This window comes from Lindgomyces ingoldianus, assembly GCF_010093535.1.
Source record: "Lindgomyces ingoldianus strain ATCC 200398 unplaced genomic scaffold BDR25scaffold_14, whole genome shotgun sequence".
Taxonomy (NCBI): domain Eukaryota; kingdom Fungi; phylum Ascomycota; class Dothideomycetes; order Pleosporales; family Lindgomycetaceae; genus Lindgomyces; species Lindgomyces ingoldianus.
This window is the reverse complement of record NW_022985175.1, coordinates 150721-166732: the sequence shown is the minus strand read 5'-3', so window position 1 is coordinate 166732 and position 16012 is coordinate 150721. Positions and strand designations below refer to the sequence as shown.

General features: G+C 46.3%; 4 protein-coding genes across 4 annotated transcripts; 3 read left to right on the top strand and 1 right to left on the bottom strand.

Annotated features, from left to right (window-relative positions):
- Window positions 1-2521: 2521 nt before the first annotated feature.
- Window positions 2522-5600, bottom strand: BDR25DRAFT_354441 (uncharacterized protein; the record flags this gene model as incomplete). The annotated part of the gene is made up of 17 exons (XM_033695310.1): window positions 2522-2669; window positions 2720-2861; window positions 2902-3102; window positions 3206-3241; window positions 3333-3409; window positions 3432-3470; window positions 3500-3622; window positions 3680-3768; window positions 3829-3870; window positions 3963-4038; window positions 4159-4202; window positions 4253-4576; window positions 4609-4888; window positions 4930-5132; window positions 5191-5303; window positions 5346-5478; window positions 5514-5600. The coding sequence occupies 17 exons, from the start codon at window positions 5598-5600 to the stop codon at window positions 2522-2524; spliced, it is 2157 nt and encodes a 718-aa protein (XP_033548023.1).
- A 439-nt stretch (window positions 5601-6039) lies between these two features.
- Window positions 6040-7021, top strand: BDR25DRAFT_285642 (uncharacterized protein). Its single transcript, XM_033688198.1, has 2 exons — window positions 6040-6842; window positions 6905-7021. Exon 1 carries the CDS (start codon window positions 6062-6064, stop codon window positions 6758-6760), a length of 699 nt encoding a protein of 232 aa, XP_033548022.1. The 5' UTR covers window positions 6040-6061; the 3' UTR covers window positions 6761-6842; window positions 6905-7021.
- A 193-nt stretch (window positions 7022-7214) lies between these two features.
- BDR25DRAFT_333893 (glycoside hydrolase) lies at window positions 7215-10002 on the top strand. Its single transcript, XM_033692884.1, has 3 exons — window positions 7215-7487; window positions 7554-9511; window positions 9630-10002. The coding sequence occupies exons 1-3, from the start codon at window positions 7247-7249 to the stop codon at window positions 9873-9875; spliced, it is 2445 nt and encodes an 814-aa protein (XP_033548021.1). The 5' UTR covers window positions 7215-7246; the 3' UTR covers window positions 9876-10002.
- A 2963-nt stretch (window positions 10003-12965) lies between these two features.
- On the top strand, window positions 12966-14495 carry BDR25DRAFT_393390 (uncharacterized protein). The gene has a single exon (XM_033698251.1). It carries the CDS (start codon window positions 13041-13043, stop codon window positions 14127-14129), a length of 1089 nt encoding a protein of 362 aa, XP_033548020.1. The 5' UTR covers window positions 12966-13040; the 3' UTR covers window positions 14130-14495.
- The last annotated feature ends 1517 nt before the right edge of the window (window positions 14496-16012 follow it).

The window sequence follows — 16012 nt, the reverse complement described above, 5'->3', positions numbered from 1 at the left end:
TTAACTAGTAACCCTATTAATGCTACGTACAGCAAGTCTTTTAGTTCTGTTGTTAAGCCTAGTAGCTAGAGCTAGTAAGGTGGATACCTACATAACTATAAGAGAGTTCTTTTCCTAGCTTATAGAGCAACAGGAGAAGAAAGAAAATAATATTAACTATGTTACTGCTAGTAAGGTAGTAATTAAGTAGAAGTAGATAATTAACAACCTCTACCTTATGTTAGATCTAGGTAATAAGCTCTATACTATTACTATTAGCAGGTTTAAACTTAAGGATAGAGTAGTTTAGCACCTTTATAAGAATCTCTGTTGCTTTAAGTAGCTATATTAAAGAGTAAATAGCTTTGTAGAGCTTAGGGGGGTAGCAGGAGCAGCAGGAGCAGCAGGAGCAGCAGGAGCAGCAGAAGCAGCAGGAGCAGCAGGAGCAGGTGGTGAAGTAGGTAGGAACAGAAGTTAGATAGCGCATAAAGTTAACTAAAGTAAATTTAAGTAAGTTTGCTGTTTATATAGGCTCTCTAAGCTCTAGCTATACACAATCTAACTTCTCCTGCTTAATATATAACCCTCTAGCAGCGTACTAAAAGTGTTTTCTAGCAAATCTATTACACCTGCTCTTACAAATAGCAGCTACTAAAAAGGCCCTAAAATTACTATTAAAACAATGCTGCATAAACACGTAGTTCCTTTAAATCTATGCCTTAAGTACAGCAAATGTCAGCTTAATTAGGTTATAGTTAGGTAAGTATAGTAGTAAGTAGCGTACTAAGTAGCCTACATCTTAGATAACCTAGGTAACCTTATTATTTATATAAATAGCAACGTTATTAAGTACAATAACTATGTGCTTAGGGCTGTACATTACTTAGAGGCAGAGGATAAGACAGTTCTAAATCTAGTTAAGGAAATCCTTGCAATTATAGTAGCCCTTCTTAATAGCTGTATAAGGCAGGTAACTGTAGATTATATATGCTAGCAATATTGCATATGTACTGCCTCTAGAGATGCTCTGCGCGTACCAGGCAGCGTGACTAACAGGAGTGTACGCGTGGTGCCTCTAGCTAGTCTTCTTATTAAATATTAACTTATCTAAAAACACTATATTATTAGCAGCAAACCTTCTTATTAATTAATAGTAACGCTTACAGAGCTCCTTACTATAATTAATAAAGAAAGGCCTTAAAGTTTAGCAGCTTTAACTATGCTTTTTTAAGAACTTAAAAATAGTTAACTTGTCTACCTTTACACCTTTCTCTACTAGCAACTAGTGTTAAATCTTATTTAGATACATCTACCTTAAGCAAACTAGCTTTTTAAATAGTGCCTCTATGTTGTCTTTACTAATCTTAGGTGGCTGCTCTAGCCTCTTGCTAGCAGGTTTCTGTACGCTGCTGTATTTCCTTAGATTATCTAGCACGTTATACATAGTAGTCTTGCTATAGTTCTTGTAATTAGCAATTAACTAAGGCTCCTATTTAAGCTAAAGAAAGTAATAAATATTTAGTTAAGTTTAATCTAAGAGGCCTTAACTACTACAATAACACTGCGCTAACAGCGCTTAACAGGGAAGGCAAGGTAGTAGGCGAGATGAGACCCTATAAGCTTAAAACATGGCGACAGTGGGCGCAATAACCTAAGAGAGACTTCTACAACACTAAAAGTTAGCTTTATATTTGTCCCTAATTAGGTAATTAAAATCTTATAATATAACAACAATTTTAGCTTAATTTAAGGCGCAATATAGGCCTTTAGGTGATTTGTTTGGGGTATGTTGTTAGGAGAAGAAAACATGTGGATGTGCCAAGAAATTCCGCCGATTAATGCAACTAATAGAGCCGAGGTTAGGCCGGGCGTAATTTTGCTGAGTTAACGTAGTTAGGATGTGGGTGCGGTCAATTTATCCCAGGTAATAGCGCAAAGCAATTGAGAAACCTCTCCTTGGAGACCTTCTCTCCACGGCGAGAGTGACGCCTTGAAGACTTCTTTCCACGGCGAGAGTGACTCCTTGAAGACTTCTCTCTACGGCGAGAGTCTCTCCATGGCGAGAGTCTCTCCAAGAAGAATCCCTCCACGGACCTCCTCCCTCCTTGGTGATCTATCATAACTCACGAATACGCTTCATATTCCGCGCATAATAATGTATATTTTACTTGCCCACACCTCTAGTCCAGTCCCCATTTAGGCATAATAAGCCCGCACTTCAGTACTTACTCAGGTCTTTACGATTCAATTCTGATAATAATGTGACCTTTAATGCTCCTTCTACCCTCTTCTACCTTCTTCTCTCTCCATATGTCATATTACTTACGTGAATAGAATGTCAAGAGTTGTACGTGTCAGGGACCAAAAATCAGCCCCTCTGAGTGGTCTGAAAATGGGACCCCCTTTGATCAAAATCTCCAGGATTCACCAACTAGGCTCATCATCAAGTCAAGATACACGGAGGTCACATGAAGGAGGACCTTCTTCCCTTTCAAAACTCTCATGGATAAACACCCCCCCAAATAAACGTTGCAGCTCATCATTATATCACAGTCATTTCAGTATAGATAACCCCCCAAAAAGTATGATTTCCGAGACTTCCAAACATCTTAACGGTCTTAATACAGTGTATGATAGGAACTTCGTACAGAGGACAAACATGGTGACGCCTGCGTATGAAAAAACGTTGCCTGGACTCGAAGTAAGTATTAGAGTATGGTAGGAGTTAGCTAGAGTTTACCTGTCTTGTGGGTTTGCGCCCTTGCCTTTTTCATCCTTCGTAAGTCTGATGTAAAGCTCCGTCTTCCTAGATTGCATACTGAACATTGTAAACATGTATGCATCCTGAAACTCGCTGTTAATAGAATTCTTGAAGGTACTCTCTAGGAATGGTCACCTGGAAATAGAATCCTCTTAATTCACGTTCAGCTTCATCTTCTGCTTCTCCATCATCTCTTCTATCAGATTTAGCAAATTCGCCAATCCTACCGGCGCTCTCGAAGTTCGTCGTAGTGATACGATGCTGGATAAACCTTACTCTTGGTTTAACGTGTACGATTGGGCTCCGTCTCCATGCGTAAACACTAAATACTCCGTAGTAGAAGTCGCCGCAGAATTTGGGCTCTCTTACATATAGTCGGAGGTGTAGTACCTTCCTGACAAATTATTTATTATACTAGAAAAGGTTGTGAGCCAAAGTAAGCATATCAGCGTGCTGATATGAAACTAGCCTTCGTCATATGCTCCTTATCATTTTGAGAAACTGGGTGCCCATCTCCTTGTCTTTCTCTCTTATCTTTCTCTCTTCTATTTTATTGTTTAAAGTAGTAGTCATCTCTTTCTACCCTTCATACCAGCGCCAACAAAGAGCATGAAGTCCTCTAGGTCTTTGACATATTCTATACTTGCGGTTGGATGACTGAGCTTGAACCTACAAAATTAGCTCGCAGCACATGAAGACAGAACATGAACTTACACTGCCTATTGATGGCCTTGTCTCTGCTTGCTGGCTTTATACTACTTGCTAGAGTCATCTTCGATGGTTTTGTTCTTGACCTTTGACTGATCAATAGCCGTAATAGTTGTACTGCTGCGTGCAAGAAGCTCTTGGTCACGCGTAGTTAATACTACGACCATAGCGATACTCAGTAAATAGAGGTTGTTAATAAAAAGAGGGATATGGTTATAAAGAAGGATGAACCAATTGTCTACCTGATAGTTGGGCAACGGCTTAACTATAAGCGCTTTTGTGATAAAGGGCGCAGGTCCATGAGACTCTGAGAATACAGCCTGGTATATGGACACAGACCATCAATCAGTCAACGGGAACTCCTACCTAATAGCAATCACTTTCATCATCTGGGCTCGGGGGGGTCCTAAAATTGGGAACCCCTAGAAGCTATAGTCCTTCGGCAGGAAGCAACCCCGATATAAGCACTCTATATTCTATTAGGAGTAATATAATACTATAATTACACATGTACTGCTTTCTGGTTCACAGTCAATCTTTCTGTATAGTAGTGATTGATCCGTTGAAGGAACGATAACAGTAAATGCACACTATCATAAATATACTTAGATCTAGTCCTACAATATATAAGCTACATATTTGCAAAGCAATCAAGAACAGTAATACAAAGACTGCTAAAGCACACCAGTACAAATAGGAGGTGTGTCTACAAGGGAGGCTCAAGATAAATCTTCAGAGAGTATGATTGTAGATGCTCGCGTAAAGTTGCTAGTGTTTAGCAGAAGAGTCAGCAGTTGGAGGGACCAAAATCAGGACCGGGACAGAAAATGGAGCGAAGCATAAGCAGCCTGAGGCAGCAAGATTCGAGCTTGAGCAACCCTGATTGAGTTTGAGTAGACCGTGAGCGAGCGTGAGTTGAGGCGGTGCAAACGTAAGCGTATTGGGCTGAGGTTGAGCCGAGTAAGATTTTGCTGAGTCAACGTGACTGTATTGATGACCCGAGTTGGGACGTGGGTGCGGGCACTTTGTCCCAGTTAATAGCACAGAAAACACGAACCAAACGTGTCGAGACGTGAACTTCAATCCCAACTCTATAAAATAGCGAATGGAGAAAGATTCGGTGAGATCCTAGTCAACAGAAGATAAGATATCGTATGCACTAGGATGTCGAGCAAAGCTATTGTTGAGGAAGTGCAAGACCATTGATCAGAAATTTGCTCATTACTGATCCATTCCACGCACGATAATCCTATCGTGTAAGCACTGGGTGGGGTACTTTGGTATCCCATCCACGAATTCGGTCTTGCAGGCATAGGGGAGAGGAGGGTGAGAGACATGATCAAACTGGGCCGTGATGGTTGGAGAGGAAATATTTCGGAAGAGAGCGATGTTCCCACAGTTTCATGGAGATTAAAAGCCAATAATAAGCCATCTGAGTCTCTAGTGTAGCACAGCAACGCCTAGGCAGGCTCCTTGACCACTCTTTAGAGGTCTTGGAGCGAAGTGGACTGAGAGTGAGTGGCCAATTACATCTGCGGAACTCCTCCAGCAACCCGATCGCGCTAGCGAATATGCCTCGGCCAATCAGCCGCCTCGGTAAAGGCCAGGAACCTTCGTACCTCTCCAAACGCGCAAAAATAAGCACTGCAATCGACACTTTTTCCTTCGAGGCCTGTTCACCTTCCTGATTAGGAAGTTTGATCAAGGTACAGAATACTTGCGTATGTCTATCACAATCGGACTGAGTCGTTAATTCCGCGTGCAAAAGGCCGTGGATTGCCGACGCTAGTCAGGGAGAAACCGGATTTTGGAAATTGGCCGAAATTTAGAGATGGATTTCCACGCGTTTTGCTTACTCGACGTTAGTACTATCTGATCGAGAATGTTCCGCGCAGACGCTGATATTGATGTTCACTAGTGGTCTGTAGAGCGGTAGAGCCAATCCTAAGAGGCTTTGATGAATTTTGAAGTTTTTCCTGCAGTTTTTTGCTTGCTACCAACAATTCAAGGTTGAGAATGGCGTCACGTGTCTTGAAGCATTGTTCAAAATATTACAAGAATTGACGATGATGCCCCGCTTCCTAGGTCCCCCTTTCTTAGCTGCATACTGCACTCTATATTCTGTGCCTAGAAGACTTCTATTGGAAAGCATGAATATACGAAGCTTTCCTTTTTGCTATAAGCAGAAGTTTCTACATCTAAACAAGGAATAGTGCTAGCGAGCCGGCTTGGGGCGTTTATTAGGCGCGCATCAGTATGCAATGCCCGCAGTTCTATCACATAGGCTGGGATGGTCTAGGGGAGGCTATGTGGGATGAGGAGGGCGAGGATTAACAATGTAGTTGTAGATGTGAATAATCGCACCACGAGGTAGGAGTGAGGTTAGAAAATGGAGATATAGAATTCATGACTACGGTTTAGAGGAATTCATGCGCCTATCCAGGTTCTTGAGTGCCATGATTCAGAGGGGTTGCAGATATGAGGTTGACAGCCTCATCGGAAAGGATGCCAAGCGCGGAGGTGCACGGAGCCTCCGCCGAACCTCAAAGCCATAGAAGCGGCCTTTGCTGCCCACCTGTACTTCAACCTATACCACACCACATCATCGCAAACATGGCGCCCAGAGGAGGCCGCCCAGACAGCACGTCAGCGCGGGACGATACTGCCGATAACCACGACAGAGATCGCAACAAGGACAGAGGCAGGAATGTTCGAAACGGAGAACGAGATCGCGTAGGCACACCAACCCGCGACTCCAACCCTCCAAGTCGCGCCCGGCTTGACAGCCCGAACGGTCCCCCAAGATCGCCTCGCGAGCGCGGAGTGCGACGGAACTACGACGCGAGAGATCGATACGGAGGTCGCGACCGCTCACGGAGCCCTCACCGACGCGGCGGAAGGCGACATGACCGTTCACCAGATCGACGAGATAAGAAAGATCGGGACGACAATGACAGAAGCACATACCGTGACCGTGAGCCGCCAAAGGGTCCACGTGGAGGAGGGGCATATCGCAAGCCGGATACCAGGCCCGCAGCACCAGCGAAGACACCAACACCCGCGCCCGTGAAAGCAGAGCCTAAGGAGGTGGAGATGGAGGACGTTATGCAGGATTGTCCTGAGGGCATGGACCCTGAGGATTGGATGATGCACAGGCTGATGGGATTTACACAGTTCAAGTCGACCAAGGACACGAAGGTGCCAGGCAACGACAAGAACTATGGCGTGAGGAAGGACAAGCTCATGGCGGCTCGCCAATACATGAACAGGCAAGGAGGGTTTAATAGACCGCTGTCTCCATCTCGAAATTAGGGTCTCTGCTGTGGCAAAAGGAACTACTACGCCGTTCTGGCTTCGTCCCACGGGTCTCAAGCATTTCAAAGGCTATTCCGAGGTACGGCGCTTCCACACAGCATTATCTTACCCTCTTCATTACTGTACTGAACGGACAACTAGGTGGTTATTCTCTGGCTTGGTTTCATTCTAGATGGCCTCTCAAGCATGGCGAAGGAGTTGAGGGTTATATAGCTAGTCAATGAGGCCCCGATCATAATGGGAGCGCCTTTTCTCATGACGAAATCATCCCAAACCCTCAGTGTACTTGCCATATGAAGTGGTGAGAGATGCACCCCTCCAGGATGATCTAGCTGCATATAGCATATTTGACGTATTTGGCATGTGCCGGTGTGGCGGTGCGAAAGTGTGGCACTTCCGAAGTGAAATGTGTCAAATCCCCGCCAGCCCAAACCTCGCCAAAGCCAACACACCTGGGTGGGCTCCCGCACACGAAACTGCGCCATGGAGCCATCAATAAGGTGGCGCTTTCTGTTTTCCCTTTTCGTGACGATTCTTCTTACCCAATTGCCATTTGTGCGGGCACAAGACACAGTTGCGTCGATTGAGAAAGCCTCAAACGACACGCTGCTATGGGGTCCCTACCGCCCCAACTTATACTTCGGCGTCCGGCCACGCATACCGAAGAGCTTGATGGGTGGGCTGCTGTGGACGAGAGTTGAGGATTATGCTAGCGTGCAGAATAGTACGTCAGACACTGCGTTCTAATACTCTAGGGCATCAATTGTCTAACACATTGGCTGGCGGGTAGACTTCCGACACACGTGCGAGCAACATGAACTCGACGGCTATGGCTGGGACGAATACGACGTGCGAACTGGTGGCCGACAAACAATTCACGATCCTGCGAATGGCATCGATATTACGACAGAATTTGTGAAGATCCCCGGGGGTCAACATGGCGGAAATTGGGGTGTCAGGATCAAAGGTACGCCGCGGGAAGACGTGTCCCCCGATTTGCGCACTACGGTTGTCTGGTACAGCTCCATGGAGGGGTTAGGCAGCTTGGAAGTCGAGGCGGAAGAGGGCGAGACATTTAGTGAGGGGGATGTCGTGATGAAGGGCCAGACGGTCGAGCTCGGCGACTTCGAACTCAGGGTTACCGAGGGCACTGGAGAACACCCGAGGACAGGCCATCCGAGCGCTGATGAGAAGCCGTTGGATAAAACGTTGGTAAACAGTCTGCAGTTGCCGGAGGAGGCGCTGTGGCAGACGAAGGCGGTTCTATTCGCGCATCTAAAGAAACAGATTGACAACCTGCTGGCCATGTACCCAGAGGACAATCCACCGCCGCCTGCCCAGATCTATACAATTCAACATGCTCCAGGACAAGGGAATCTGCATCTCGTGCAAAAGGTGTTTGAAGGCGCGTTCGAGTTCGATGTGCTCTACTCGTCGGCCTCTGCACCCAGGCCCATTACTTCCGAGGATCTCACTCAGCAGATCAAGTCTGTTACTACTAGCTTCTCCACCCGATTTGCCGACATCTTCAAGCCCAAGCCCCCTTTTCTCAAAGAGAGGTACGAAGAGTTCTCAAAGTCCTTGTTCTCAAACCTGATTGGCGGTATTGGCTACTTCTACGGCGACTCGCGCGTCGATCGATCCTATGATCCTGCCTATGAGGAGGACAACGAGGGCTTTTGGGAAGATGCTGCCGAAGCGCGGGGCAGGAACGCACCTGAGCTCGAAGGTCCATCAGAACTCTTTACCAGCATCCCATCTCGGCCATTCTTCCCGCGTGGCTTTCTATGGGACGAAGGATTCCATTTGCTTCCTGTGATTGATTGGGATGTGGATCTTACCCTAGACATTATCAAGAGCTGGTTCAAGCTGATGGATGAAGACGGTTGGATTGGACGCGAGCAGATCCTTGGAGCTGAAGCGCGCAGCAAAGTCCCTCCTGAGTTCCAGGTGCAATACCCGCATTACGCGAATCCCCCGACACTCTTCATGGTCCTTACTGCCTTCCTCGACAAGCTAGACGCGCAAAAGAAATCCTCAGATTCCAGTGCCCAGAAAGTGCTAGCTGAGAAGTCATATTCCATGCAATTGTCCAACCGAGAAGCCGCCCTCGAATATCTCCGCACTCTATACCCTCTCCTCAAACGCCACTACTTTTGGTTCCGCAAAACCCAAGCTGGCGACATTAAAAGCTACGACCGCGAAGCCTTCTCCTCCAAAGAGGGTTATCGCTGGCGTGGCCGCACTCCCCAGCATATCCTCACCTCGGGCCTCGACGACTATCCCCGCGCGCAGCCACCCCATCCTGGTGAACTTAATGTAGACCTAATCAGCTGGATCGGCATGATGACTAAATCCATGCAGCGCATCGCTGCGCATCTCTCCGAAGAAGACGACGCCTCCGAGTTCGCAAAATACTACGAAGCCATCGTCCGCAACATCGACGATCTGCACTGGTCCGACAAAGCGCAAACATACTGTGACGCTACCATCGACGACTACGAGGAGAACTCGCACGTGTGCCATAAAGGCTACATCTCGGTGTTTCCGTTCTTGGTTGGACTTTTGCCGGCGGATAGTCCAAGGTTGGGCGCAGTGTTGGATACGTTGAGTGATCCAGAGGAATTGTGGAGTGAGTTTGGATTGAGAAGTTTGAGTAAAAGTGATGAGTTTTATCATACTGAGGAGGATTATTGGAGGGGACCTATTTGGGTTAATATTAATTATTTGGCGGTGGTGAAGTTGTTGGTATGTATTCCGTTCCCCCATTGGTCCCTGCTCCCCCTCCCCCCTTCTCCTTAGTCTTCTGTTTCTTTCATCCTAGTTTGGTTTCCAGAGTTGGAGTTTGAATAACTAACTACAACAGGACCTCGCACAAATAAAATCCCCCCACCAATCCCGCGCAAAGAAACTTTACACCGACCTTCGCAAGAACCTCGTCAAGACCGTGTATGAGAGTTGGAAGGAAACAGGTTTTGCATGGGAACAATATAATCCGGAGACAGGGAAAGGGCAGCGCACGCAGCATTTTACGGGCTGGACCAGTTTAGTGGTTAAAATCATGGCAATGCCGGACTTAGAAGGGGGCGAGAGGGTGAGAGATGAGTTGTAGGGGTGAGCAGTGAGCAGAGAGGGTGAGGTATGATGTGGATGGTGGATTATCCTGGTAGGTCTGAATGGTCTAAGGCCTTTATGGCAGGATGGGTTGGTTGGGGAGAGGAGAGAACGACATGTATTATATCATAGTAGACGGTCTGTGTCTATACTAAGGTATTTGTTCAATTCAACTTGTTAAATTAGGAGGGCTATCCTGTCTACTTCGTTTGCTCCAACTCCCACTAGATGGAGGGGCAGACTGGCGTCAACTCCACAGTAAGTCATTTGATTTCGTGTAAGTATGCTGGGGTAGATGTGGTTTAGCGTGGTGTGTTGATGGTGGTGTTCTTGTCACTGTGTGGTTCGATGCTTTGCCTAAGAAAGAGAGAGGCTTATAGCCATAAGAGCTTATGGTTCTGGAGTGAGGATTTGGAGTGAGGATTTGGAGTGAGGATTTGATGGGAGGGTAGGGAGATCGTGGTGCTGAGAGAGAGAGAGAGAGAGAGAGAGTTAGAGTGAAATGTGAAGTCTTGATGAGGATTGAATAAGAGAAGGTGATTGTGGAGTTTTTTTGGTTTGCGAATTACGTAGAAATGGCTGGCGTGTTCCTCTCTCATCTTGTTACCTAGACTCTATCGGCATCCAGTCCGTCATCACACGTCGTCTTTGTCTCAGCTCGACTACGTTGCTTGTACCTGGCTTTCTCAATGCTAAGGCTTTGGTGTCTTTAACTCTACATCTATAGCATAATTATCGCTCCTCTTGCCGCATATCCCATACCGAAAGTTTATGGACGTCGACCGGTAAACTTTACTAGAGCTTAAGTTAGAGCCAGACGGCCAGTATTTCTATCAAAGCTGAGGGAATTCATAGATTGCTTCCAGGGGCTTAACAGGCAGAGTGCGCCCGGTGATGAAGATTAAGGCCTCTAGGCTTATAGGTGCATTGGAAAGAATTGAGTCTGCCAGGTTAGTTCTAGTTAGTCACCCGTAGGTGGGTATGGGTGTGTGGGGGTCGGGGTCTAATTCTTTCGAGATATAATGATTGAATACTAGTAGGTTGATAATAGGAGTTGGCTTTGGGAAAGTTAGATTTTATGTAGATACTCAGGCAGGATATGTCTACAAGGTACGTTGGCAAAAATTTTAATAACTGTGTCGCTCGGTCGAGCGAAAGTTCGACAGCAGTATTGGTCTAGAATGTCTCAAAATATTTATTTCCCTCAACTCACTTCTGTAAATATCTAGGTAAGTATCCTAGTCGTGGGCCGGGTCGGTCCCGCGTAGACCTAGACTAGCCCTAGAAGATTCCCCCCCATTACAGACACAATTACTACTTAAAACCCACCCAATTATTCTCTAACCTTAGTAGGATACCCAAGCTGGCACACGCTCCGTGAGTACAACCCTTCCATAAATTTTTCCCACTCCTCACTTTCCCGGCTCACCCACATGTCGCCGAGCTACTCTACAATTTTCAATTATATCGATGATGTGGGGTGCGTCAATACTTTCTAAAATCTCTGTTTCATTTTGAAGAGCTCTACGATGCCTCTGTCTCGAGAACGTGCAAAAAATAGTCGTAATATAATCCTCCTTCTACTGTAACCTGTTCTAAGGTCCTGTGGGAATGGCTTTGAAAGCAAAGGATGAATGAATATCGCCATACTTTGTATCTTCGTAAAGGCTATGATATTTATGAAGCAAAATTGGCCGAATCCTGAGAAAAATCACGACATTTCACATGACCCTCTTATGGAGAAAGTAGTAGCATATAGCGCAATCCATCCCCCACCGGTTGCAAACAAAGATGCTTTGGGAACTTCGCTTTTGCGAAGTTCATCCCACAAACGAATACTTTCGATCTGGGTTCCACCACCCTCCCACTCCCCTTCATGGCTCGCTCTCTCGCGTATAGTAAGGTTGGCCTTCTTTTTACTCTACCTCTACTTATAAACCTTCCGAAATGTAGAGGTAAACATGCAGAGCCAGAGGGATTCTCCTCGGATGTTCATGATAACCTTGAACCCGCTTTAGACAGCCTTTCCACCCCAAGGTGCGTCATTATCTGTGCTGTTTATGCTGTGGGATTCCGTATATCGCCTTCGATTTGCTAGCGTACCTTCCTCTAGCTCTGAAGCGCCAGAATTAGCCCCGGAGGCCACTGTAGAGGGTCTTGCAAAAAAGAACTGATAGGTCGGATCTCCAGTTACTTTGAGCAACCGTCACTAAATTCCTTCAGCCTCATTTGTCTAGCCACTAATCTAAGTCCAGATGACCTCCTACACAATGCTCCTATAACGGGAACAGAAATCAGAGAACGAAATATCCTCTAACGTCCCTCACTATATGGCAAGACACCCTCCATGCCGAGAAATATGAAGGGTACCTTAAATTCAAGGGACGCAGAATCCGTGCACAGAGATCTTCACCGCACGATCAACCATCCTTATGCTGCCTTCCATTACCTCACCTACTACATACGAACAATTTCGACAGCACCTAATGAAATCAATGTACAACATCTCGTTGGGTTGTCTGATCCTCTTCTGGGTATGACTGGGCCCTGATTGACTTATATTCGCGAGATCTACGCTCGTGAAGCGGGAATGAGATGGGACAGTTAAAAGGTTTTCGGATTTGGCTTGAATTAGAGATGGGATGGGATTTTGGCCCTCCTCTGGTCGTTCGATGAATCTTGGGGTGTCACTATGACCATTAGGTACCGTCGACTTTGTCGTTTAGGTGAACGTGACTTTGTATGTGGTTACTCACAAAGTGCACGCACTTTCGATATTTTGGGAGCTAACACGGAATTATAGGCACTACTAAGGCCCTAGTTTGTTTTAAAGCACAGGTAAGTTACTAGAGTCTACCCACCTAGATATGTCTTTCTTACTGTCATGTGATGAGCACGTGGTTTTCATATTTTACGTGCACCTACGTCGTAATTGTGCTTATATTTTACCTTACTTAGATAAACATCGATTCGGTGCATCGGCTCCCTTCTTAGGGATGCCGACCTCGCTGACGAGTGCACATGTATGGGTTCGTTATTCTCAAGTTAGACCTCGGATCCTTCGACTTCATTGCTGCCTGCTGCTCAACTGCCCTTCTCAACACCCAACACTCACCAGCTCATAACAAGACACTATATCTTCTAATAGCTTCTATCAATTAAAATGGCCTGCCTTTGCAGGCTACCAACAGAGTTACTCCATCAGATCGCAAATTACCTCGACGATAACTCCACCGCGAGCCTCGAACTCTCATGTCGGTTGCTTAGCTACGCTATCTCTAGTCGCCGCACCGAACATTACGAGAACTTGCTGATGTCTCGTTCTTTTCGTCCGTTTCTCAAGCGGCTTTGCAAAGTTCCAGAGCTCGCACAATATGTCAGATCCGTCAGGATTCGTGGCCCTCGATCTCGCGATCCATATCCAAATCCAAAGTTTCGGGGTCAACAGACGGCCGTAGTTGCATTAGTTATCGCTACGGCCGAAGAATTAGGCGTATTAAAGGAAGAAAATGCAAGTGAAAAACTTCCCCATCAAGGGCGGAAACGGAAGAGAGTATCAGCGCTCAATACATATTGGGTCCAGGATCTCAGGAATGGAAGTGAAAGGGCACAAATCATATTCATACTTTCCTTGCTTCCCAATCTCGAGCGGCTGGTCATCGACGAGTTGCCTTGTCAAGTTCCCTACGAACCATCACGGCTTCTGGAACATTCTGCTAGCGCCAAGACCCTAAAGCACTTAGAGATAAATGCAGCAAAGGACGCCTTCGACGCAACGGGTTCAGTAGTAGACCGTGATCTACACACCATAGGATCTCAACATGCGCTTCAATCAATCCGGCTCTCAAACGTTTCCTTCCGCCAACAACCTTTTATGTTTTTGCCAAGGTTCCAGTCCTCTAGCATTTCCACAGTTATTTTCAGCAACTGTGCAATATCAATCGATTTCATACGCCTGATTGGAAATTCAGCGACCAAGTTGGAAACCTTTCACTATAGGTTTGGCCACTTAGGACATAGTTTTAAACTAGGCAACCCTTTTTTCCGTGCCTGTTTCCTCCTTCCCGATGTGTTGACGGCGTTACTGCCATGTGCGCAGTCACTAAAATGCCTGGAACTTATCTTCCCCGAAGACGAGTATGACGTTCAAAACATTCCACCGATGGACAAGAGCCATACCCAAACGATCCTAGATAAATTTACTATGTTGGAGACGGTTCAGATCCCGCTTCACTTATGCGATCAAGACTGACAGATATTGTATTTCTTCTCTTAAAGATCATAAGATGGCAAGCTTAAGCACGCTCACTTCTATTTACATCTACTTTGCTATGGGGCTATGGTACCTAGTGTTGAACGAGAGTGCTCATTGGGAGCCTCGACATGTGTGCCGCCGGGGTGTGGAGATTTAGATTGGTGGTGGCACATAGGCGGGCTCGCACCAAATGGTATCAATATTCATTTCTGAAAAGCTACTGCTCGTTTGGGCTATTTAATCTATTTATTTCCATAGTTTACAATTCTTTGACAGGGGTTCAATGACTTGCCCATAAATAGCACCCCATAACCGGTCGTCTTTTCATTGAGAGTCTCGGGACTCCCCAGTCATGAATCCTGTACAATAGCAAACAGCATTACCATAAAATTCTAATAAATCAGGATAAGACTCTTCTGCCCATTTCAATGCGAGGACGAGGCGTTCAAAAAACTCGACCAGCCTCTTCTTCAATGAAAAGCGTGTCTCCAGAGTTTGTTCATGCCAGATTTCCAAGAGCAGAATCCCCAGCTCGAGTAGGGCTTCCTTTGGTGGTGGCTTGTCGTTGTGATTTTAGAGAAGGTAGCTGGCTGTTCTCGTCAAACCCGGAAAATACGAAAGGTTGTCTGAAGTCTACTTGGGGAGTGCCTTTGGCATAACAGGGGGACATCGGGAAATAGACCATCCCCTTTGAAATTGCGGAATGTATCCAGGGCGTATTTCAGAGCTGCAGAAGTTTAGATGCAAGCCTCAGCGAGAGCAACATGTGAAATCGTAATGGAATGCTGCGTCGTTTAGGGATGTTCGAGAGAAGGTCATTCAATGAGGTTAAACCCTGGCAATACACTTTTAAGCACTTCTGCAGGGACGGAATGGTCGCTATTTGCCCTTGGCCTCTTCTGGCGGCGAGAACAAAGGCAACATGTTGCTTGATTGATCTTGCAGACTGTGCCGCTACTAAGGCCAGACAGAGATCATCAACGCCCTTTGGAGTCAGACTCGTTGAAGTACGCTCTTTGACGAAGGCTACCGAGGACTCCCTTGAGCTGGAGGGGGAATTTCTTTCGTATCTTCCTCGCACTCGGCTGGAAGAGCTTGTATGTTATTCTCGTGACCTTTGGATCTGCTTTTCGTTCGTCCTTATTGAGAATACGAGGTGGAATACAGGAACCATCTTTGGTCCACCTGGTTTCACAGATTTCACGACTTCTAGCCTATCGTCGAGAAACAGCTGAACATTATGGCTCGGATGGCAATCACTCACTCACCCCTGTCCAAGGGCTGCATGCAGATTACTAGCGAGTGTCCTTATTTGGCGAAATGCCTTGGTTGACTAGCTTCTTCGTTTGGCGACTAGATTCATGTTCCGCGGGTTGCCGAATCCTGGTGACCACATTGATGAGTCTACTGAGACCGTTGACAGCAGTTTCCAGCTAATCCATGGTATTGGTGAGATCGGAAGCTCCAAACATCAGTTTGAGCCTTGGGAACAAATGAATATGCTTGACGTCATCTTTCCTGTTCACCTCAATAAGAGCGAGGAGGTCATCAGTGGAGCGCTGAGTGTCTCAGTCAGCTCATGGATGTGCACTACGAGTTAACAATACCACAACGAACCTTTGCCATTGGAACCAGGCGTGCAAGACTCTTTGCGATGGTCTTAATCGCAATAATACTCTGTGTGGTCTTCTTCGTGAAAGTAGTCTCTGTCTCCTAGCCCAGGTATTCGCGGAAACGTTCTTGCACATGGTTTTGCTTAAGGAGCTCGAGCGGGGAAACATCAAGGCGTAGCACATCCTCAGGATCGCAGCCACTATGCGCAAGGAGCATCTGAACCACTTCCGCGAGTGTACGTACCCCTTTGGAAGTACAGGGAATCC